The 21,977-nt window shown below is 59.7% G+C and overlaps 1 protein-coding gene across 1 annotated transcript; it reads right to left on the bottom strand.

The window, feature by feature from the left end:
• Positions 1–489: 489 nt before the first annotated feature.
• On the bottom strand, positions 490–16,013 carry LOC142066749 (cAMP-dependent protein kinase inhibitor alpha-like). Its single transcript, XM_075114640.1, has 5 exons — positions 15,666–16,013; positions 2,427–2,527; positions 1,500–1,655; positions 1,026–1,177; positions 490–948 (listed from the first exon to the last, which is right to left on the bottom strand). The coding sequence occupies exons 4-5, from the start codon at positions 1,168–1,170 to the stop codon at positions 866–868; spliced, it is 228 nt and encodes a 75-aa protein (XP_074970741.1). The 5' UTR covers positions 1,171–1,177; positions 1,500–1,655; positions 2,427–2,527; positions 15,666–16,013; the 3' UTR covers positions 490–865.
• Positions 16,014–21,977: the final 5,964 nt, after the last annotated feature.

Below are 21,977 nucleotides of genomic sequence, written 5' to 3'. Positions count from 1 at the left end.
CTGGTCTGGTTCAACGCTGCTTCCCCCTCCCGGGGTTTTCTCCAGGGACCCGGCGGGGATCCCAGGGCTGCACGAGGGGAGCAGGCGTGGGCACCCACAGGTGGCCCCAGCATGAGGGAGCTGGGGTGATGCGCAGGGCTGGGGCTGCTCAGATCACCCTGCTCACCCCCTCCGAAATCACCGGCACCCTCCCAGAGGCAGAGCTGCCTCCCTCCTGCGCGGACCCGGGGCCGGCAGAGAGGGTGACTGGATAAGGAGCTGAGACCCCGCACTCCTGGGGGAGGGACCACCCTGGGGTGCTCCAATCATAGTGGGACCCCTCAGCAAGGTGCTGGCTGCCGGGGGCGGGTCGGGGGGGGGGGAGGCTTTGCTTAAGGGCTGGGCGGGCTGTTGGGATCGTGCAGTGCTCGCCCCATCCTTCGTGAAAAAGGCTCCTGGATCACCCAGGAAGAAAGGCCAGGAGACGGCGGTGGTACCCAAAACATCACAGTGAACACCACACTCAGCTAGAAACACCCGCGGGCTGCTCCTGTGACGAGGAGAAAGCCCCCCGCCCCAGCGAACCCCCTGCGCTTGGCTCTGCCAAATGCCCCAGAAGAAAAATATTCCTCCCCCCTGGGGAGGCAAAAAAATCCTCCCCCCCCCAGGTCCTCGCCCAGGGCGTGAGTGGGAATCGCCCCTTTGTCACGGCAGGTCCCCGCCATGCGATGCTCCCCCCATGGCGGGGGGGACGACACCCGACGGTCTCGCCGCGGTAGCACCCAGGAAAACCCAGCGGACTCCGGCCATGCCAGGAAAGCTGGGCTGATGCTCCGCAGCCTCCTCTTTCCTCCGCTGGTCAGCAATGTCCCCCCCGGGAGCGGGGTTAGGACGTGTCCTTCAGCTCAGGGCTGGGGGGCTGCGGAGGGGGCACCTCCGCCGAGGGCGACTGCATCTCCTGGCCGCTGCCTGCGAGGAGAGACGAGGATATGAGCAACCCTGGTTCCTGCCTGCCCGCGTTGTCCCCCATCCTCCCCATCACCTACCCGCGTTCAGGGACATCTCGGCCAGCTTGAGGGGCAGGTCAGAGGGGCTGACGCCGGCCGGCGAGCCCAGGATGTCGGGCAGGGCATTGCGCCGGCCCGTTCTCCCGGAGGATGCAAAGTCCAGCACAGGTTCCACCTCGGTCATGCTAACCCTGGAAAGACACGGTCCCCTTCCCTGTCAGCACCGCTGGGCAAGGTGGCACCCAGCCCCTGCTCCAGGCAGGATGCTCTAGGTCAAGGCAGGCACCATCCCCTGCCTGCAGCTGCCTGGGGAGCAGGGCTGAGCCCTCTACAACCCCTGCTGCCCACCCCGACTGCAGGCTCTCCAGGAGCAAAGGCAGGGGCCGCCCTGCCCGTGGGACAGCCCTGCCCCAGGGATGGTACCTTTGGGTGCTGTGACCTCCACTGGTCACTGCACCATGGAGGAAGGGGGGACCTCAGGGATCCCACTAGCACCCCCCCAAGCAGCCTTACCGGGCACCCTCCAGCCTGGCCTGGTGCTGCGTCTCCCCCGTGCCCAGGGTCCCGCTCCGCTCCCTGGCCTGGCAGTTTCCCCTCTGGACGTCTCCCAGCCAGCGAGGGACCCGATGGGAGATGGGGGGTCCCAGCTGGGTCCCCTCCTGCTCCGACCTGGGGGGAGGCAGAGCAGAGGGTCAGTGATGGCTCCTGGGGCTGCTGTCAATGGGGTGGGAAGGAGGGAGTGGGAGCCCTTCCGGGGGTGGGAGAGGCTGTGTCCCCATGCAGGGCACCCATAGCACCCAGCACCCCGTGTGGCTACACCAAGCCGGGCTGCGAAGGGCAGGGACCCCTTGTCCCTGGTGGGCAGGCAGGCGATGGCAGCAAGGGCTGGACGGAGAGCAGGGATGGGGACATGGAGGTGACACCCAGGTGGGAGGTGGGACAGCAAGGGAGGCTGAGAGGGCACAGCAGGACCAGCTGCAGTGCCATGGGACATCGTCCTCAACCTGGGGATCCCACCACGTCCCTTGGAGAGCGAGGGCAGGCAGTGTGATGCTGGGGTACCCTCGAATGGGTGGAGGACTCTCCTGGGAAGTCCCCAACACCAGACACCATGCGGAACCCACTGGCGTGGATCCGACCCCAGTGCACGCCGCTGCTGAGACCTTACTGGGATGTTTGCTCAGTGCTTGTAAATATTCTTGACCTTTGCAGGCGGGTTTTGCAGCTGCAGGCTGGAGGTGGCGCAGGATCTTGAAGGGCCAGCGGTGACTTCCACCCTCCCCAGACCCACTCTACCTGCTCATGGGGCGCAGGGACCCCCAAGCCATCACCCAAGCACGCCCGTCCCCTTGAGGCTGGATGCTGGTGGCAATGCTGGGACTGGTGTCCCCAGGCTGGTGGCAGTGGGAGCTTGTCCTGCTGTGGGGGGCTTGAACTCACCAGTGTCCCCCTGGGAATCACTCTCCGGCGGAGGACAAGCCAAGGTCCCTGAGTCCTTGGGTGCAGGCGCTGTGCCGAGCAGGATGAGTGACCCTGGCTGCCTGCGAGGAGGAGGAATGAATGATTAACCCGGGACATGATTAATCATGAGGTGGCTGCCCCGTGTGGGGCAGGGCCCAGGCCCTTTTCAGGTGGGGAAACTGAGGCACGGAGTGAGGCTCAGGTGCGTGACAAGGGCAGGGTCGGCGGCCCTGTGAGTGGTGGCTGTGCCGTGGCAAAGGCTCAGCAGAGGCGCGATGCTCCCCGGGTGGGCGTGCGTGCACATGTGCACCGCCTGCGGCACTCTGGAGCTGCATGTGTTTGCGTGTGCTTTGGCACATGTATGTGCATGTTTGCGTGCATCACTCCTGGATGGGCTGTTGTGTGTGAGTGTACATATGCATGCAGCTGGAGCTGAGTGCCAGGGTGTGCATGCGTGGTGCCCTCTGGTACACATGTGCATGCAGGGTGTCCCATGGCACACGTATGTGCATGCTTGAAATGCCTTGGTACAGGTATTTGCATATGTGATGCACTGTAGCACACGTTTGTGCATGCATGGCACCCCCTGGCACATGGGTGTGCACGCATGGTGTGTTGTAGCACATGTGTGCGAATGCATGGCATCCCCTGGCACATGTGTGTGCATGCCATGTGCTCTGCATGCACGCCAGCACACATGCGCATCCCTATGTCAGCACAAGAGCTCCGGTCAGCTCCTGTTAGTGCGGGAGCTGCGTCACCTCCTGGTCACAGAGTTGCTCACCACACAGCGCAAGTTCAAGTTCACGTCCCCCATCTGGCACCGAGCGCCCCGCAGCAAGGCGTGCTTGCCCGGTGGGAGCCCTCGGCCCGGCAGCCCCTGCTCCGGGCACCGGGACACGGGCAGGTGGCGTGTAGCATCCGGGATGGCACCGGAGCACCCGCCGAGTCACCCTGGCAACCGTTTGGGAAGAGGGGCTGGGGTGAGCTGGGGCTCACGCTCCTGGCATGCGTGATGGTGCGAGCACGTGAGCATGCACAAGCACACACACGCACAGACGTGTGTACGCTCATGTTCACACGCACACACGCGCAGTCAGGCATGCACACATGCAACCAGGCATGCTCGCAGTTGCACACGTGCACGCACACAGAGGCATGCATGCACAGATGCATATACATGTGAATGCACGCGTACACACACACGCTGCACACATGCACGCGCACACACACACACACAGGCTGACTCTTCGCGCATCCCAGCAAGACAGGAGCCTTGCAGGGCTAGATCAAAGCTGCCTCCCCGGCAGCTCCAGCAGCTCCTGTCAGCTCAAGCGCTGGAGAATCAGGCAATAAACAGCCTTCAAGACCAGGCTGGATCCTGCCTGTCTCCTTCCTGCAGCTAAACAACTCCGGGGATGCCGGGGACGGGGTGCCCTGGACACAGGCAGGGGTTACACCCCGTATGCTCACCCAGTGCACCAAAAACCCGTGCAGAGAGATCAGGACTTTCTTACTGGCACAGACAGAGAGGCTGCTGGGACCTTGGATGGGACCGAAACCCCTCAGCGGTTGTCACAGCAGGGGGAATATTGTGTCACGGGGAGCCCGTCAGGCTTTCCCCCATCTCCCTGCATCCCTGGGCTCCCTTGGGAGCAACGTCCAAGGCACCGATGCCTGCCCAATGCCAAGCGCTGCCTCGTCCTCCCGGACCCACAGGCAGCAAATGCAACCCGGCCTTGGGCAAATAATGTTGCATAAACCCTGGGCCTCTGCTCAGCAAGTGGGGATTTCCCCCTCTAAGCAGGGACAGTTTCTGGGAGGCTTAACATGGTCGCAACTTAAAAAAGCTGCTGGAGTCACATGGAAGGTCCTCGGGGCTGCTGACTCCTGCCTTAATGCCCCTAATGGGATAAAGGAGAGTAGGGCAGAAATAAACCTTAATCCCTCCTGGAGATGGGCTGTGGTGGAAGATACTGAGAAAAGGTGGAGGGAGGACACGGCGCTGGGACGTGTCATGTCCCCTTGGTCAAGTCCCTTGGAAATCGAGCCAGCCTCATCCTAGCAAAATCTGTGTCTTGCACCGAGGCCACCAGGAGATGAGAAAATTATCCTACAAGGCCATATCCAGGCTGGGATGCCCCCAAACCTCAGGCATTTTCATGCAACACAACGTCTTCCCAACACAAGAACTCCGGTGGTGCCACTGAGCCCTGACACTCTCATGCCACATGGGTGACAACCATGGGCACGTGCTGAGCTGCTTGGTTTGGGCTGGGGATTCTCAGTAACGTAATCTGGCTGCAGAAATGACGGATTAAAGAGCAAGAGGGGAAGGTGATGGTCTGGCTGAAGGCCAGGGGGTGAGATCATAGAATCACAGAATGGTTTGTGTTGGAAGGCACCTTTAGGAGCCACCTAACCCACCCCCCCTGCAGTGAGCAGGGACATCTTCAACTAGACCAGGTTGCTCAGAGCCCCGTCCAACCTGGCCTTGAGTGTTTCCAGGGATGGGGCATCTACAGCCTCTCTGGGCAATGTGGGCCAGGATTTCACCACCCTCGTTGTAAAAAATATCTTCTTTATATCTAGTCTGAATCCACCCTTCTTTAGTTTAAAACCATCATGATGTTGCAAAGCAATCATGAGATGATAGTGCAGAGAAGCGAGATGTTGGCATCCCACCGCAGCCAGGACATGCCGCTCCCCATCACGAGCTGCTGCAGATCCAACCCCTGCCCAGTGTCCAGGCTGCCTGGGCAGCCTGTGCAGGATTAGACCTTGCCTTTGGCATTGAAGCTCCTTGCAGGATGATCAGCTGCAGGAAACATCTCCTGAGCCATGTTTTGGGTGCTGCCCCACTGCTTGTCTTTAGTGTTTGGAGCCTGGAGCAGCCTGGGGAGCTCCTGTACCTGTGGGCAGCAGGAGGAAGGCTCCTGCTCCAGGACCTGCTCCCTGCTTGCCTGGTTTTTGCTCCAGGCCTCCTCATCCAAGCCCAAAAAACCCAAAATTCATGGCTTGTGAAGGAGGTGCTACAGCCAGACACCCTGGAGCATCAGCCCTGGGAGGAGGACTGGTTTAGGGTGAGAAGCACATAAACCCCTCTTCCTTTTCCCCCTCTTCCTCCTCCCCTACCAGCCTTGGGCCAGGGGAGCTGCAGGATGCACCCAATGAAGGGACTGACTTGGGTTGGGCACAGCCACCCCTTTCCCTATCGTCTGCAGGCAGGGACATGAGGCGCAGGCAGGGACACCAGGCACTGGCAGGGACACGAGGCGCAGGCAGGGACATGAGGAACAGGCAGGGACACGAGGCGCAGGCAGGGACACGAGGCACAGGCAGGGACACCAGGCACAGGCAGGGACACCAGGCACAGGCAGGGACACGAGGCACAGGCAGGGACACGAGGCGCAGGCAGGGACACCAGGCACAGGCAGGGACACGAGGCACAGGCAGGGACACTAGGCGCAGGCAGGGACATGAGGAACAGGCAGGGACACGAGGCACAGGCAGGGACACGAGGCACAGGCAGGGACACCAGGCACAGGCAGGGACACCAGGCGCAGGCAGGGACACGAGGCGCAGGCAGGGACACGAGGCGCAGGCAGGGACACGAGGCACAGGCAGGGACACGAGGCGCAGGCAGGGACACGAGGCACAGGCAGGGACACCAGGCGCAGGCAGGGACACGAGGCACAGGCAGGGACACGAGGCGCAGGCAGGGACACCAGGCACAGGCAGGGACACTAGGCGCAGGCAGGGACACGAGGCACAGGCAGGGACACTAGGCGCAGGCAGGGTCACGAGGCACAGGCAGGGACACGAGGCGCAGGCAGGGACACGAGGCACAGGCAGGGACACGAGGAACAGGCAGGGACACGAGGCGCAGGCAGGGACATGAGGAACAGGCAGGGACACGAGGCACAGGCAGGGACACTAGGCGCAGGCAGGGACACGAGGCACAGGCAGGGACACGAGGCACAGGCAGGGACACCAGGCGCAGGCAGGGACATGAGGAACAGGCAGGGACACCAGGCACAGGCAGGGACACGAGGCACAGGCAGGGACACGAGGCACAGGCAGGGACACGAGGCGCAGGCAGGGACATGAGGAACAGGCAGGGACACGAGGCACAGGCAGGGACACTAGGCGCAGGCAGGGACACGAGGCACAGGCAGGGACACCAGGCGCAGGCAGGGACACCAGGCACAGGCAGGGACACGAGGCACAGGCAGGGACACCAGGCGCAGGCAGGGACACCAGGCACAGGCAGGGACACGAGGCACAGGCAGGAACATGAGGAACAGGCAGGGACACGAGGCGCAGGCAGGGACACCAGGCGCAGGCAGGGACACGAGGCACAGGCAGGGACACCAGGCGCAGGCAGGGACACCAGGCACAGGCAGGGACATGAGGAACAGGCAGGGACACGAGGCGCAGGCAGGGACACCAGGCACAGGCAGGGACACTAGGCGCAGGCAGGGACATGAGGAACAGGCAGGGACACGAGGCGCAGGCAGGGACACGAGGCGCAGGCAGGGACACGAGGCACAGGCAGGGACACCAGGCACAGGCAGGGACACTAGGCGCAGGCAGGGACATGAGGCACAGGCAGGGACACCAGGCACAGGCAGGGACACGAGGCGCAGGCAGGGACACGAGGCACAGGCAGGGACACCAGGCACAGGCAGGGACACTAGGCGCAGGCAGGGACACGAGGAACAGGCAGGGACACCAGGCGCAGGCAGGGACATGAGGCACAGGCAGGGACACGAGGAACAGGCAGGGACACGAGGCGCAGGCAGGGACATGAGGCACTGGCAGGGACAAGAGGCGCAGGCAGGGACACTAGGCGCAGGCAGGGACACGAGGCACAGGCAGGGACACCAGGCGCAGGCAGGGACACCAGGCGCAGGCAGGGACACCAGGCGCAGGCAGGGACACGAGGCGCAGGCAGGGACACGAGGCACAGGCAGGGACACCAGGCGCAGGCAGGGACACCAGGCGCAGGCAGGGACAGGCAGGGACACCAGGCGCAGGCAGGGACACCAGGCGCAGGCAGGGACACGAGGCACAGGCAGGGACACGAGGCACAGGCAGGGACACCAGGCGCAGGCAGGGACACCAGGCGCAGGCAGGGATACCAGACGCTACGGCCATGCTGTGCCTGATCTGGGCTTTGCCGTCGATGGGAGGAAACCAGCCAAGGGTGTTAGGAGGAGCTGGGTTCCTTCCCGCGGGGGTTTGTGTGGGATGGGCAGCAGGATTTGGTGATGGAGGTCTTCCGTCTGGTGTGGCATCATTCTTGCTCAAAGGTTTGGCCTAATCTCACATTTCCCTGGCTATAAAAGCCCTGGAGGAAGGAAGGAAGATGCTGAATGGGGAGAGAAAGGTGTGAACACCCTGGGGACAGAGCAGCCAAAGAGACCATGGGTTCAGATCGGGTCGGACACCTCCATGGGCAGCACATCCAGGAGCCCTCCCCAGCGATCAAGGCAGGGGTATCCCCTCTAACACCGCAACCTGGGGTCCCGGGGGGATGGGAGGGAGCAGACCATGCTCACAGGCTCGCCTAAAATAGCATCCATGGCTGCTGCCGGAGCCAGCACCTGGAGCATGGGGAGCACGGGACGTCTCGCAGTCCCTACCAGGGTCACACAGCACTGGCCAGCTTTGCCAAACGCGTTCCCCCTCCCAGGGCACATGAGCCAGAAATGCTCCGGGGTGTTTAGGACCAGGGAGATGTTACAGCGGTGGCTGTAAAGTTTTGTTAAGGATTCATTTAACCATAGGCATAAGAATTTGCTTGTTCAGCTGGAAAGTGGTTGATGGGTTGTTAGCTAATTTGGAAGCGTGGGTTTGGATCATTTAATGTTCTTGGTTTTCTTGATAAGGGGGGGTTCTTCATGCTCATTTAATTCAGTGTGTTGCGGGGGTCTGTGCCATGCCCTGCCAACGACAGGCTGGGAAACACCGCAGCTCAGCGCAAGCCCTCTGAAAATCGACTGGCAACCTCATAATGTCGATGTTATTAAGAGACGATAAACGTGATGAAAAATGGGAAGGATTTGCCAAAGTGTAACTGTAACATTGAATTAAATGAGTGTTGCAAGCGGGGAAGGAAAGACCTGCCCTGGATCAGAAAGGGATGAAAGCATCATCCAGGAAAATCAATGTTGAGTCCACATGGGAGGAAAATCCAACAGGATTGATTTAACAAGAGACCAACAGCCACCAGACAGACCAAGCAGCCCCTGGAGCCTGGAACAGCAGATGGCAATAATTAAACACAGGATAAAATCTGGAGAGCCAAGAGATCTCCCGCGGAGGCAGCAGGTTTGGTCCCGGCGGTTTCATTTCGAGGGATGTGGCTGCAGGCAGCAGCATTCCTGCCCGAAGTAGCAGCAACACTGCCAGTGCCAGCGCCCAGGAGATGCTGAGCAGACACCCATTGCCATGTAGAAACGGGCTTTGTCAGCTGTCAGCAGCCCATAAACAACTCCCAGGATCCAGGCGAGAGGGAAGGATGGGTATAAATATTGTCCCAAACTCATTGTCTCCAGGGCAGCGGGAGAAATGAGACGGGAAAAGGCCCTGGGAGTGTTGGCTGGTACAGGAATTTTTAATGTGGTGATGCACAGTGACACGGAGAACAGGTTTTGCTTCAAGCCCAGAGCACAGGGAAGTCCCAACCCAAGTGCCTCAAGATGATGATCCCTCCTGGAAGCGGTGCTGGGAGGGAAGCTGTTGCCAGCGCCTGCCCGTGGGCGGATGCTGGCACCCTGCTGCCAGCCCTCAGAAGCAAATCCTCTCCGACCATGGGTGAGCGCTTTTGTCCCTAAATCGCCAGGTCTCCAGGCAGGCTGGGGAGGTGCCTGGCCCAGCTCAGATCCTGTCTGGCACCTTTCGAGCGGTGGTGACACAGCAGGGAGTGAAGCAGCGCTGGGTCTGAAGCAAACCTGCACCCGGATGCTTGGAGCATCGTCAAGGTCTCATGCTATCTTTTCTCTCATTTTTCCCTGGCTTCTCCTCACCGCGTGGCCTCAGCTTCTCCCCAGAGCTTTGAGGAATTGTTCCAGCAGGTTTTCAGAGAGGAGGTTACACTGGCAGCTCCCCAAATCTCTGGCCCAGGCTGAGGTGGTCCAGCACATCCCGGTACCCATGGGGTGGCCCCTCCATGTGATGCACTTTCCAGCAAACACCATTGCCTCAGAGACATCCAACACGTGGGCTCCCACCACCGCCCCTCGCCGCTAAGCAGCGGATCTTCCTTGACAGACTAATGTACTTAGAGCAGTAATTCTTGTTACCCTCTAAGCCCCTTCCTGTTGAGTCCCGCTTTGAGCTTCGACCTTCCTGCTCTTGCTCTTACACACCTATCCTCGCAGCCTGACCTGCTTTCCATCTTCTCCATGGTTCCTGCTTGTGCTTTGATTGCCTCACACATCAGTTCGGGGCACGTTGAAGTGTCTCTTCCTCCCCTCCATCATCCTGATATCCCTCTTATCATCCTGACACCCTCTTCTCCCCTTCCCCTGCTCCCTCCCCGGTCCCCATCACTGCCAAGCAGGTGGGCAGGACTAGGTCTATGCTCAGTCCCATCCCTGCTCATACCCCAATCCTGAATTATTCCACCCAATAGATTGACTTTGATCTGTCTTTATTCACTCACCTTTATTCACCCTCTGTTTCCTTTTTGCATGCTTTAGGGCTGACTTATTTTTTTAGGATCTTTTTTACTCCAGCTGTAGGACTTAGAAGTTAAAACCTGAGATGCATCCTGGATAACGCCAGCCTAGACTGAACATAAACGCTTCCCTTCACTGGCTCTGCAGCAGGGCTCGTCCAGGCTTGTTGGATATTGGTACCTAAATTCCTATTCAAGGCAAAGAGTGAGTGAGAGGGAAGGACTCCGAAATGGGACACTGATAATCTTCATTCCCTGTAATTCCTGGATGCCAACAGGGAGATGAGCACAAGAGGTGGGTTTTGCTGCTGAAATCCATAGGATGGAGTTGCTGGGAGAAAGGAAGGGTGGGTTATTGCTCCATCAATCCCAGTCTCATTGTGCTCAGGGATGATGGAAGAGTTCAGTTCTGTTTACTACCCTCATGAAAGCCAGAAAAAAAAAATAAAATCCAACCTGAGTCTCTCCAGACAGGATTTCAGGCTATTTGTATAAACTGTCACTTTGGCTTATAATGCTGCAACCACAAATCAGAGCAAGTGCTGCTCGAGGGTAACAGCAAAACCAGCTCACGTGCTCGCTGACATCCCAACCCAAAGTTTCCCCAATCATCTGCAGGGCAAACCCAAACGCCGCCAACCCAAATCTGGGTGCCTCCAGACCTTGAGGTGCTCACCACCGTGCCTCACATCCTGACTTGGCTATCTTGAAGGGTAGTGACCACAGAGAAAATCCCCTTTTGATCCCACAGACCAGGACTGGGCCAGGAAGGAGTGCTCTGGAGGCCTTGGCAGTTTAATCCCAACACAGACCTGCTGAGCACCTGCAAGCCAGCATCTTCTGCATGTCCATCAATGGATAAAATTGAGGCATCTTTTCCAATGGGAGCAGTGCACGGGGCATCCTGGGATGATGCCAAAAGTACCAGAGTAACCCAAATGCGTGATGGCTTCTGAACCATCCTAATTTCATTCCTGGACAAGCTTAAAGAACAAAGCACTAAAAGCTGAGCAGGCAGAAGCACAAGGACATGGGCTGCCAGTGCAGCATTCCTCCCAGGCTTTGCCAGGGACTTACCCTGCACCCAAAATCTCCCAGAACCCTGGCACAGGAGGGAGGGGGATGGATAACCTCAGCTGGGTTGGCCATGGAGCGTGCATCAGGCCCTGTTCACCCACAGAGGGAATAACCATAAGCTGGGTCCTCTTCTCCATCCTCCTGGAGCCCGGTGCTCCCAGCCCAGCGTACATCACTCCTTCCCATCCCACCTGATCACCCCTGGGTTCCCAGTTCTCCCCTGGGAAATTTAGAGAGGAAAATCCTTCCTTTTGTGCTACTACTACTACTACTACTACTACTACTACTACTACTACTACTAATAATAATAATAATAATAATAATAATAATAATAATAATAATAATAAAAAAAAAGCACCTCTGGCTTTTACCCTTCTATAGAGCTGGGCTCCTGTTCCCCGGCAGCTGGGAGGTGCAAAATCCCTCTGCAGGGACATGCAGGACTCTGGGAAAGCTGCTGCTGGTAGGGATGGAGCTGCTTTGCAATATGGCATCCCAGAGGAAAGAGCTGACAGCTCCCTTGCTGGGGTCTGACACACGGGCTGGGCAAAGCACTGGAGTGGGAGCAACTCTGGGACAGCAGAAAGGTCCCTTCCCTGCGCTGCAACCACCGCTGGCTCTGCCAGCCTGCCTGCTCATTGGTATTGGGAAAATGAAAAGCACCCAAAAAATCACCAGCAATAGTCTGGTCGTGGCTATTTACTGTGGGAACACGGCAAATCCCTAGGGAGGGATCCCACCGCATCCCAGCAGGGATGGAGGCATCCCAGGGAGGATGGAGGGGTCCCACCACATCCCAGGGAGGGATGGAGGGAGGGATCCCACCGCGTCCCAGCAGGGATGGAGGCTGCTCCAGCCACTCCCAGGCCAGCCCAGTGTTTGCCAGCCTGTGGGCTGTAACCTCTTCCAGGTCTTGCGAGTATCTCTTCCTACACCCTTATCAGTTAATTGCCTTTAGTTGCTGGTGTGGTGGGAGGAGGACAGGAATTTCCCCTGTGGGGTTTGGGTGTCCATCGAGGACCCCACAAGGGTGCTGGGGGGTGCATGGCAGGGCTGAACCCATCTCCCCCACACTCCTCACCCTGTGCGTCTGCTCTCAGTCCCATTTTTTGCATTCAGGTCCTTCTCGAGTCCAAGGGGACAAATGCAACAGCCCCTTTCACATGGGTATGATGGAAACCTACCCGCAGCCCCCACAGAAAGGAACCTGGCACTGTGGGCAAATCAGCACTTGCTGCCGTAGCCGAGGGAGGTAAACAGGAGCTTCCCCTACCATGAGTCTCAGTTGCAAAGCAGGCGATCTAATGGGAGGTAATTAAGATGATTGAGCCCTGGGTAATACAGCTCCCACCGTAACCTTTAGTTAGCTGCTCCGACGACGGCACAAACTATAATTTTGCATAATAAACGTGTCACCCACATCTAAATTGGTTTCATTCTGTAGCAGTTTCAGGCTCCCTCCTCCCCAAATGGCTTTTTGTCAGCTGTTCCAGCCTAAGCATCCTGGGTGGGAGCTGATGGGCCTGATGCGAGATGCTGGGTTGGGGACGGGGACATCCTCGATTCTCCTGGCTGTGGGTGCGGAGCACGTGGATGGCGTAGGGATTTGTGCCAGGGGAAACCCGAGGAGTCATGAGGATGGTGCGACACAGGCATGGGCTGCTTGGGACAGGGGCTGGGAGATCTATGGGGGCAGAGGTTGCCAGCTGGGTGCCACCAGGTGCATGCCAGGCTGTGCCATGCCGGGAGTGCCGCGGGCTGGGTGACATGAGGCACCAGGCATTTCTGAAATGCCCCAGGCTCGGCTGCGTACCGCGGGAGCCTCTTCTCCCAGTGCAAGGTCCCTTTTCTCCATCTGCTACTGGTCAGCATCAGGAGAGGACTGTGGTCCAGCTCCCAGTGTTGGGGGTGTTTGTCTGCTCCCTGCAGCCCTGGCCTGCTGCAGTCAGGTCGGGGTGAGTGATGCTCCATGTCACCCACCCCAGGGGCACCGCACTAATGCTTGCACCACATCCAGGGGCCACGCAGGGACTCCCCTGCTCGCCACCTCCACAGTCCCTTTCCTCCAGATCCCCTTCTTCCAGCTCCCCACCTGCCTGGTGAATCCACAGACTAATACTGGTCCCACTGCAAAGGCTGGACCGGTCACACCAAGGAGAGCCAAGTTCAGCCGTGCATCCAGCTGGGTATGGCAGAAAGGGCAGCAGGGTGCCCAGGGCAAGTGGCACTGAATTCAGAGGAGGCTCCCAGCTCTGTCAAAGCAGCAGGACATATGCAGGCACCCGGATAATTAATTTTGGGAAGCGGAGCCAGCTGAAGGCTTCCCAGAACACGTGCTGCAGCTGGTACCTCCGGCTCCCTGGGGAGCCCCTGGCATCTGCTTCCCCCCAGGTCCCTGGCAGCCACCAGATTTTCTCCTTCCTGCTGCAACTCATCCAAGAAGGGAGGTGGAAACCTTCCAGGGTGTCCTGCTCCCCAGGCAGCATCCCCTCAGGGGGGACCAATGGCCCTCCCCTGTGGCAAGGCCTTGCATGATATGTTTTCCCCCACTGATGTCGGGAGCATCATTGGGATTCTCCAATGTGGTGACTCTCACAGCGCCTTCCCAGTGACACCCACCTGGCCCTGGGGGAGCTGGTGGGGAAGGGACCCAAAGCTGAGGAGGGAAGAAATCTGTGCAGGTTTGAAATGCCCAGCCCTCATGGAGCAGAGCTGGATCCATTGCCCCTTGGCTGAGCCAGGTGCAGGAAGAGCCAACCCAAGGCCCCAAGGTCGGAGCAAGGCTGCAGCCCTGACCCCAATCTTCGTGGTTTCATGTCCTCGCAGGAGAACGCTGTCCTGCGAGGGAGCGTGGGGCCAGATCAGGAACAGGTGCCAGAGCTTCGCTGGCTGAACCGGGAGCTGAACCCCAAGGCTTCCCCCGAGGCTGGATGCAACCACAGCCACTGATAGCCTCCCACCGAGCATCCCCTGGCTCCCAGCCACCTCCTCCGCCTCCCCCTCTGCCTTCCAGCCCACCACTCGCCATCTGCCTTTGGGGACACCCAGCGCAGTCCCCAGGCTGGGGTTGGCACAGCCCTCTACAAGCCACCAAAGACCCCAGCAGCCCCTGGCGTGGCTGCAGGGGCAGGGCAGGGAGCGGCAGCGCTTTTTGAGCTGCAGAAATCCTGATATCCAGTTTAGACCCTTGTGTGGTCTCTTGCTCCAGCCTGGCACAGTCCCCTGGGGGTGAAGATCTTGGGCACAGCCTCCCAGCCGCCCAGCTTGGAAGAAACGCTGTGGCTCCCCCAGTTTAAAGAAGTGAGGAGAACCTGGCTCCGCCAGCACCCTTCCCTCTCCAAAACCTGCTTTTTTGGGGGGAGATGCTGAGACAATAAAGGATGGAGACAGTGGCACAGCCATTGCCCACTCCCGGTTATATCTCCCACCACTCCTGCCTGGCCATGACGAGGGGGGACATCCCGAAAGGAGTCCAGGCAGCCCCCCAAGACAGCAAGGGTTGAGATGTCCCTTGGTGGACAGCCCCAAGGTCATGGGCTGTGAGTATTCAGGGTGAGCGCAGGACATGCTGCCTCTGCTAACCCCTCGGTGGCACTGCCACCCAGCCAGGGGACAGGAGCCAGCTCCAGGGACCAGAGGGACCTGATCCAAGCATCTGCAGGGGCAGCCTGCCAAAATAATGCCCTGAAGGCAGTGAGGAGGGATTGTGCCTGGGGAAGCCCTTTCCTCCCTGAGAGGGTGCGCCTGCCTGGGAGGAGGCACGAGATGTGCATGGTTCCTGCCCAGAGCAGTGCTCAGCCCTGCACTGGCTCTCCCTGGGCTCCTGCTGCCTGGGACCCCCCAGATCCCCGAGCCCGGAATCATCCGGGAAGCTCTTAACTGGGAAGCTGAGGGCTGGAGCTGGGAGGGTCGGGGGGTTGGGGTAGCTGAGATGAGGATGGGGTAGGGTAGAGGGGGCAGTGGTGACCCCAGGACCTGCCAGGGAGGGGGGAGCAGGGGGTGAGGGGGACCGGGGTGGGTGCCAGGATGGGACAGAGGTGCCACCATGGGGGTGGGTGTGGATTGCCCACCCCAAGATGGATGAGCCTTGCTCGGTGCCTGACGACTGCTTATCCCGATCCTCCCCGGAGCCACCTGCCCCCAGTGGGATGGGCACGGACCCCCCCCAAGCCCTCAAGAGACACCCCACCACGCTGCTCAGCACCGCAGCCTGCCGCAAAGTTTCATCCCCCCAAAACCCCTGTGCCCCCTGAGGACACCGCCATCTCCTGAGCCTCCTGCCTCTCCACCCTCCCTTTGCTCCGACGCGCTGCCATGGAGGTGCCCAGGGCGGGCACCCCCAGCCCAGGGCGGGCACCCTGTCCCCAGCACCCACGAGCTCAGGGCACCCACTGCCACGGCCCAGGGCCTCCGTGCGACCACGTCACCTGCACCCACCACCCATCACTGCTCACCTGGGCGCTGCTGGAGCTAGAGCCACCCTTGTCACCGACGCTGATACCGGTGCCGGTGTCGATGCCGGCGTTGGTGCTGCTGCCGGTGCCGGTGTCGATGTCGATACCGATGCTGGTGTCGGTGCCGGTGTCGATGCTGATGTTGCTGCCGGTGCCGGTGTCGGGTTTGATGCTGATGTTGCGACCGGTATGGATGCCCGTATCGATGCCGGTGCCGGTGCCGGTGCCAGCCGGGCGGGCCGGGGGCCGGACGCTCGGCGCTGGGCAGGAGCCCCGGGGAAGCCTCCGGCTCGGCGGCAGCCCTTGGGGCACCCGGGGCCGAGCCGCCCGCCGCCGCCCGCCCACCGCCGCCGCTCCCCGCCGCTCCCCCCGCCCGGCCCACGCTCCGCGGGGGGGTCCCTCACTCCCGGCCCCCCCCCCCGCCCCGCCGCCGCCCCGCCCCTCCCGCCGCCTTCCCCCGCCGCCTCCCCCCGCCGCCGGGCCCTGCCCCCCCCGCCCCCCCCGCCGCTCCCGGGGTCCCCCCGCAGCCCCCCCGCGCCGGCTCCGCACTCGGCTGCCCGCCGCGGGGGTGCCGGCGTGCCCGGGGGCCGTGTCCCCTCCGTCGACCACCCCGGCACTGAGACCTCTGGGGGGGGCTGTGACATCCCCACCCCGGGGGGGGGGGCCACCGCCCCCCATAAGGCTCCATATGACATTGTGCTTGGAGAACCCACCAGCCCAGGCAGGGGGCTCCTAGCCCGGCGTGGTGAGCAGCCCCCCACTCTGGCCAGGCCCCTGGCCAGCTTGCTTGGAAAAAAGTGCAAAAACCCCAAATTTCTTCTGAATTAGTGTTCCTGGCTGCAGCCCTGGGGGAAGGAGGCCCCAGACGGGCTCTGCTCGCCCCCCGGGAGAGCTTGGCCCCGGCCCACACACCTCCCTCCGCATTTCTGTCGGCCGAAGCCAACTGCCAGGCTCAAAACCTGCAGACTGAAAAAAAACCCAATTAAAAAATATGTGGCTGCACCTCTGTGGCACGTGGTGCCTGGGGCAGGGGGGGTGCGGGTGGGATGGGGGACCCTGGATCCGGCTGGTAAATCCACCTGGTCGTGTCACGGCCCTGTGTTTTGCCCAGCGCAAGGACAGGCCTCGCTGCAGAAGGACTCGGGGCAGAGCCTGGGGGCAGAGCAGATGCTGCCATCTCGGCATCTCCTGGCCCAGCACCAGCATCACCTCGGTGGGACGACATGGCTCACTCCGAGTACGCGCCATGGAGGTTCCCCACCTGCACCCCTGAGCTGGATCAGAAGAGGGAGGGAAGGGAGAGGCAGCGATGAACAGAGCTGCCCCGAGTGTGCACTAGAAACAACTCAAATTCACACACAGGAGCGATATCCCATCTCCCCGGGCTGCCGCTGGTGCTCTCGCTTGCGTGTGCAACGGGGAAACAGTACAGTTTTGTTGAGAGGCTCCAAAATGTCCCCTCCGGGCTCTCGAGGTGCACAGATGATGCCCCCGGGACTGGGAAGCAGGGTGCACCCGGGCCATGGAGTCCCGGCTCCCCTGACCCCGTGCTGGGGTGCTGTTCCTGGTAGGAGCAGGGCTGTGGCATGTTCCCAAATTCCCGGCTCTGGCCGACCTCCTCTCCCTGCTGATGGCCAGGGGTGATGCTCAGCACCCAGAGCAAGGTGCCCATCCTGTCCCTTCCCTGGGGAGCTCAGCACTGCCTGGGCTCATGGGCCATGGGGAGAAGCCAGCGGCTCAGCAGAGGTTGCTGATCCAGGAAGGACAATATTTTCCTGACCTCTGTATCGACCAGCAAGGCAAATTCGAATGTGCCTCGCCATGCCAGGGCTGTAGAGGGACAAGAGCCACTGAAACAGCCAGGGCTTGGCTGGTCTCAGCCCGATGCTTGTCTCCAGTACCCCTGTACCCCCAACAGCTTGGGGCAGGGGCTGGAGCCAGCCGGCCCCGCCAGCCAGCCAGGGGGACATTCATCCTGCCTGCTCGCTCACGCGTGGTGACGGGCGACTGGCAGCTCCCGCGCGGCCGCCGGGGAGGGGAGCCTTCGCCAGCTGCTATTTTTAGCTCCTCACGCTCCGTTTTCTCCTTGACTGTCTCCCCTCTCCGGAGCAGTCTCAGGCCAAGCATCGGCGATGTTTATCCTGCCTGGCACCTGATCGGATGCGACACTGGCTGTCGCGGGCGAGGGGGACGGCTGCCATCCCTCTGCTCTGGGAGATGACTGGGAGCAAGGGAGGAGATATCGGGGGGGGACAGGGAGGGAGAGGAGGAAAGCCCAGGCTGGTTGGGGAGGGCCCTGCTGGCGCACCCTGGGGTGGGTCTCCTTTCCTCCAGCTCCTGGGTGCCCCCAAAGGATGCTCTGCCCTGGGAGAGCTACGGCGTGGTCCCCATTTCCACCTAGGCTGAACGCTTCCCTCTGCCAGTGTGATCCTTTGGGGATGGCTGGGCTGGGGGAGTTGGGTAAACGGAGGCACACATACAGGGTGTCAGTCCCTGCGTGTTCGGCCAGAACATCGGTGGCACTGAATAACCTCTCTGAATCCACCAGCATCCAGGACACAGTGAGCATCAAGTGCCCAAACTCCCAGCTGAAGCTCACAAAATTCTTGGGTAGAAGCCCCAGCAATGCAAAAGCAGGTCGTCTCGGCAGCTGGGAGAGGAAAACTTATTCCCGTATCAGGCAGCACCCGTTCTGTGTCGGTCCCAGGCTGTGCTGCTGTGCTCGGTGCTGTACCTACACGGCAGCAAAGGTTGCTCTGCTCTTCCTCTGCTCTTTCAGCACCTGCTCTTGGGCTTTGCAGATGTTGGGAACCTCTTCCCAGAGCGCTCCTGGCAGGGTGAGCATTCCTGCTGGTGGGGGACCTAAAAATATACTGTCCATGCCCTCCCAAGTGTCGTGAGAGCCCTGCTTTATCTGTGAGGGACACGAAGCCAGTGAGGTTGGGGTCAGACTGCTCCCAGCTCTGCCTCCTGCTTTACGTCCTATTTTCTCCTAAAAAAAGGGTCCAGAATAGGGAGGAAAAGGGCTTGGGGGAGTCCATTTTTCTTCCGCTGCTGCTGCTGAGCTGCTTTATCCTGCTTTTGCACAAAGGCCACTAAAAGCCACCGAACTTTGAGCTGCCGTAGGGCAGGGGCAGCCCCCCAGGGATGGAGGCAGCAACCCCCTGCCCAGGGGTGCAGGCAGGGGAGGAGCAGGATTCTTTTCCACTTGCCTGCCCAGTGCCGTGGGCTCTGTTTTGGGCTAAAAGTCACCTCTGAAGGAGAGCAGCACTTTGCTGTTCCTCTTTTAGACGTGTTTTCCTAATTTCCAGCCCAGTTAAGACTCTGATTTCTCACTGGGTGTGCAGGTGACATGGAGGAAAGGTTATTCCTGAGCTGAGCTTGCCCCTGGGCTGCGTCAGTCCCTCCGTTAAGGTGCTATTTCGGGACACGGGTCACAGGGTTTGGGGACCTGCAGGTTGTTCCCTGGCTGGGGACAGGGACTTTCCATAAACCTGGGCAGGACACGGCCTTGGGGCTGTCCCTGCATGGAGGGGTACCAGCCCTGGAGCGATAGAGGTGGCTCCTGAGGGATCGATCTGCAGAAAATGTGCTCAGCCCTTGGGAAAAAACATCCTGCCTGTGATATCTTGGAGGCCAAAGGCAGCAAGAGCGTCTCATTGCCTGGAGGATTTAAAACGAGGGGGAAAATGCCAGCAAACACCTCCCAGGGAGGCAATTTGTCACCAGGCAGGGTGGAGCATCATGCCGAGACGAAAGTCTGGACATTTCTGTGCCTCCTCAACAGGAGACATTAAGGTCACGGCAGATAGCGATGCCCTTCCCAGGTGTCCTCTTTGCTCCGGGTACTCAGCCATCTGGATCTGAGCTTGCTGCACCATCCTTCGCAGGGCACATCAATGATGCAGCACCATCTGCCCCCAGGCTGGATGTGATGGTGGTGCTGGAGGCCTTCCCTGCCATGTGCCGTGCAATCCAGCAGCCCTTGGGTATGTGCACAGCCCACTGCAGCCCTTCCATGGTGGGGGACAGCACATGACCTGCTTTTCGTTTTCTGTAGGTCAAGGCAGCTTGAATAACAGCAATGAGTTGCACAGGTCTTTGCAACTCATCTACAACTTTGCCATTCACAGCAGAATGGGAAAATTCAACCAAAATTATGATTTTTTTTTTCCCACCAGAGGCTCTTTCCTGATGTAAAGGCATGGTGGATCACGCAGCCACAGCTTGGGGCTCATCCTGCTGCCAGTTCTTCACAGGAGCTGTGGTCCTGTCAGGGAAACAAGGTCCCCATTGAATGACTCTAAGTGCCTCTCTCAGGGCCCAGCCACCGAAATATTCATCACCTGCCCCAATGGGCAAGCAGAACATACAAATTGTTTCTGGGACAAAATAGCTACAGTTCTGGAAACCACCTTTCCTATGTATTAAGTCCTATATTGGCTTAAATCTGGAGTTTCTGGGCAGCAGCCCGGTTTGCACGAGCAGGAGGTGAGCCCAGGCAAGGCCAGGGCGGTGCAGAAGAGCTCCGAGCAACACAGGAGGGTTTGGGAATAGCTGGGACGTGGTGGGATTTGTCCAGTTTTTGTTTTAAGAGACCAGATCGGGGCAGCAAGACGAGCCTTTGGAAGAAAGGTGTGTTCAAGTTAACTGAGCATAAAGGAAGCATCCCAAAAAGATGTCTACTTGGGCAAAAAATAAAAGCTCAAATCCATTTCATGCTCCAGTAACTTCCAGATGCCTGGATGGGGGTGCAGGGTGCCTCACAAACACCTCCTGGCTTGGGGGAGCAGGCTGTCCCTCCTGCCTGCCACTGTCCCCAGCCTGTGGATGGGGATGCTGGCCCCAAAAGCCCTGGGATTTAACCCAAACCACCAGGTTTCAGGCCCATTTTTCCCCCAGCAGACCCTTGCCATTCGGCTGAACACCAGGATGCTGCAAACCAGCCAAATCAGCCCCAAATCACTGTAGGCAAATCGGTGGGGGGACATTAAGTAGGCATCACCCGGTGGTACCGCCCAGAGGGGATGCGGGTGCTGCTGGCAGCCCTGCCTGCTTGCTGCCTCTTCCTCCAGCAGTGAGAGGGATTTGTGCAAAGCTCCCAGTGCCCGGGTTGGGCTTTTTTTATCCCTGGCTGCTCTTACGTTGACATTCTTAGCTGTGCCGCTGGCTCCAGCGCTGCTCGCTAACCCCTTTTACAGGCAGCTAAATATAGCCCAGGCAGCTAAGCAAAATCTGCTCGGCAGGGCCACGTGGGGCTCGGCAGTGCTGCCGCAGCCTCAGCTGGGGCGTGGGGTCTGCCAGCGCTCGGGGGGACGACAAGGTCCTCACTGGTGGCATCTTTCACCCCATGGTGTCTCATCCCCATCCAGGTGAGCGTCACCACTGCTTCGATGCTCCCAACGGCATCTCATTGCTTCTCCCTGCCTTGGCGGCCCCGTTCCTCTCCCACCCTGGGGTTTTCTGGGGTCCTTCCACCCAGGTTGGAATATTTAATGCTGGAGAGCATCTGGACTTTGTTAGCATCCCTGATCCTACAGAAACATGGCATAAAACCCCAGCTTGCCGCTGTGCTTAATAAAAAAAGCCGTGTGCCTCTGGGGATGCACGTGGGTGTTGGGCAAAGCACCCAGTGCAGAAAGCAAACCCAAAACCTGATGAAGCACCCTGTGGACTCACCTGCGCCCTGACAAGGGTCTGCAAAGGGGGAACATGGCTCCCATTCCATGGTGTGCTCACCAATGGGTGCACCTTGGTTTCTGCCTCTCCTGTCAAAGACAGATATTTCTGCCAGAGCCATAAACTCATTAAGGAGACACTGATCTAATTGTCTCTGTGCCGGTGCTTGTGTGTTTTTTTTCTTTTTTTCTTTTTTTTTTTTTTTTTTTTTTTGTTTTAAACGGCAAAGAATGAGGCAAAGGGCTGACTGGAGAAATATAATTGGATCCCCACGGCTCATTAGCCATTTCTCCAAAAGGAAGAATCGTTAAGGCTGAAAATGAGCAGGCTTGAAAACCGCCTGTGCCATACACAGCTTTCCACTGGCATCCCCTTGGCATTGCCCTGGCGGGGATGCCCAGGTGGCACTGGGGACACCCTGACACCCAGGGGTTTTTGGGAAACACAGCTGAGGGGCTCAGGGAGGCTCAGTCTGGAGTTTGGAGGAAGGCTGGAGCCTTTGGGTGCTGGGGAAGCAAACTGGGGGGTTGAAACCCAGATCTGGGGCGAGGGGCAAAGCAGTAGCACCCAGCAGCGTGGAGGCTGCAGGCTGGGAATGAAAGAAGAACCAGGTTCTCCTGCCAGGTGGACCAA

Source organism: Phalacrocorax aristotelis, chromosome 20 (assembly GCF_949628215.1).
Source record: "Phalacrocorax aristotelis chromosome 20, bGulAri2.1, whole genome shotgun sequence".
Taxonomy (NCBI): Eukaryota; Metazoa; Chordata; class Aves; order Suliformes; family Phalacrocoracidae; genus Phalacrocorax; species Phalacrocorax aristotelis.
This window is presented reverse-complemented; position numbering and strand designations above follow the sequence as displayed.

Excerpts from the sequence above, each read along its gene's own strand:
- LOC142066749 (XM_075114640.1), bottom strand. The coding sequence starts at position 1,170 with ATGACCGAGGTGGAACCTGTGCTGGACTTTGCATCCTCCGGGAGAACG. Across the intron at positions 949-1,025 it reads CGAGATGTCCCTGAACGCGG|GCAGCGGCCAGGAGATGCAG; the intron begins GTAGGTGATGGG and ends CTCTCCTCGCAG.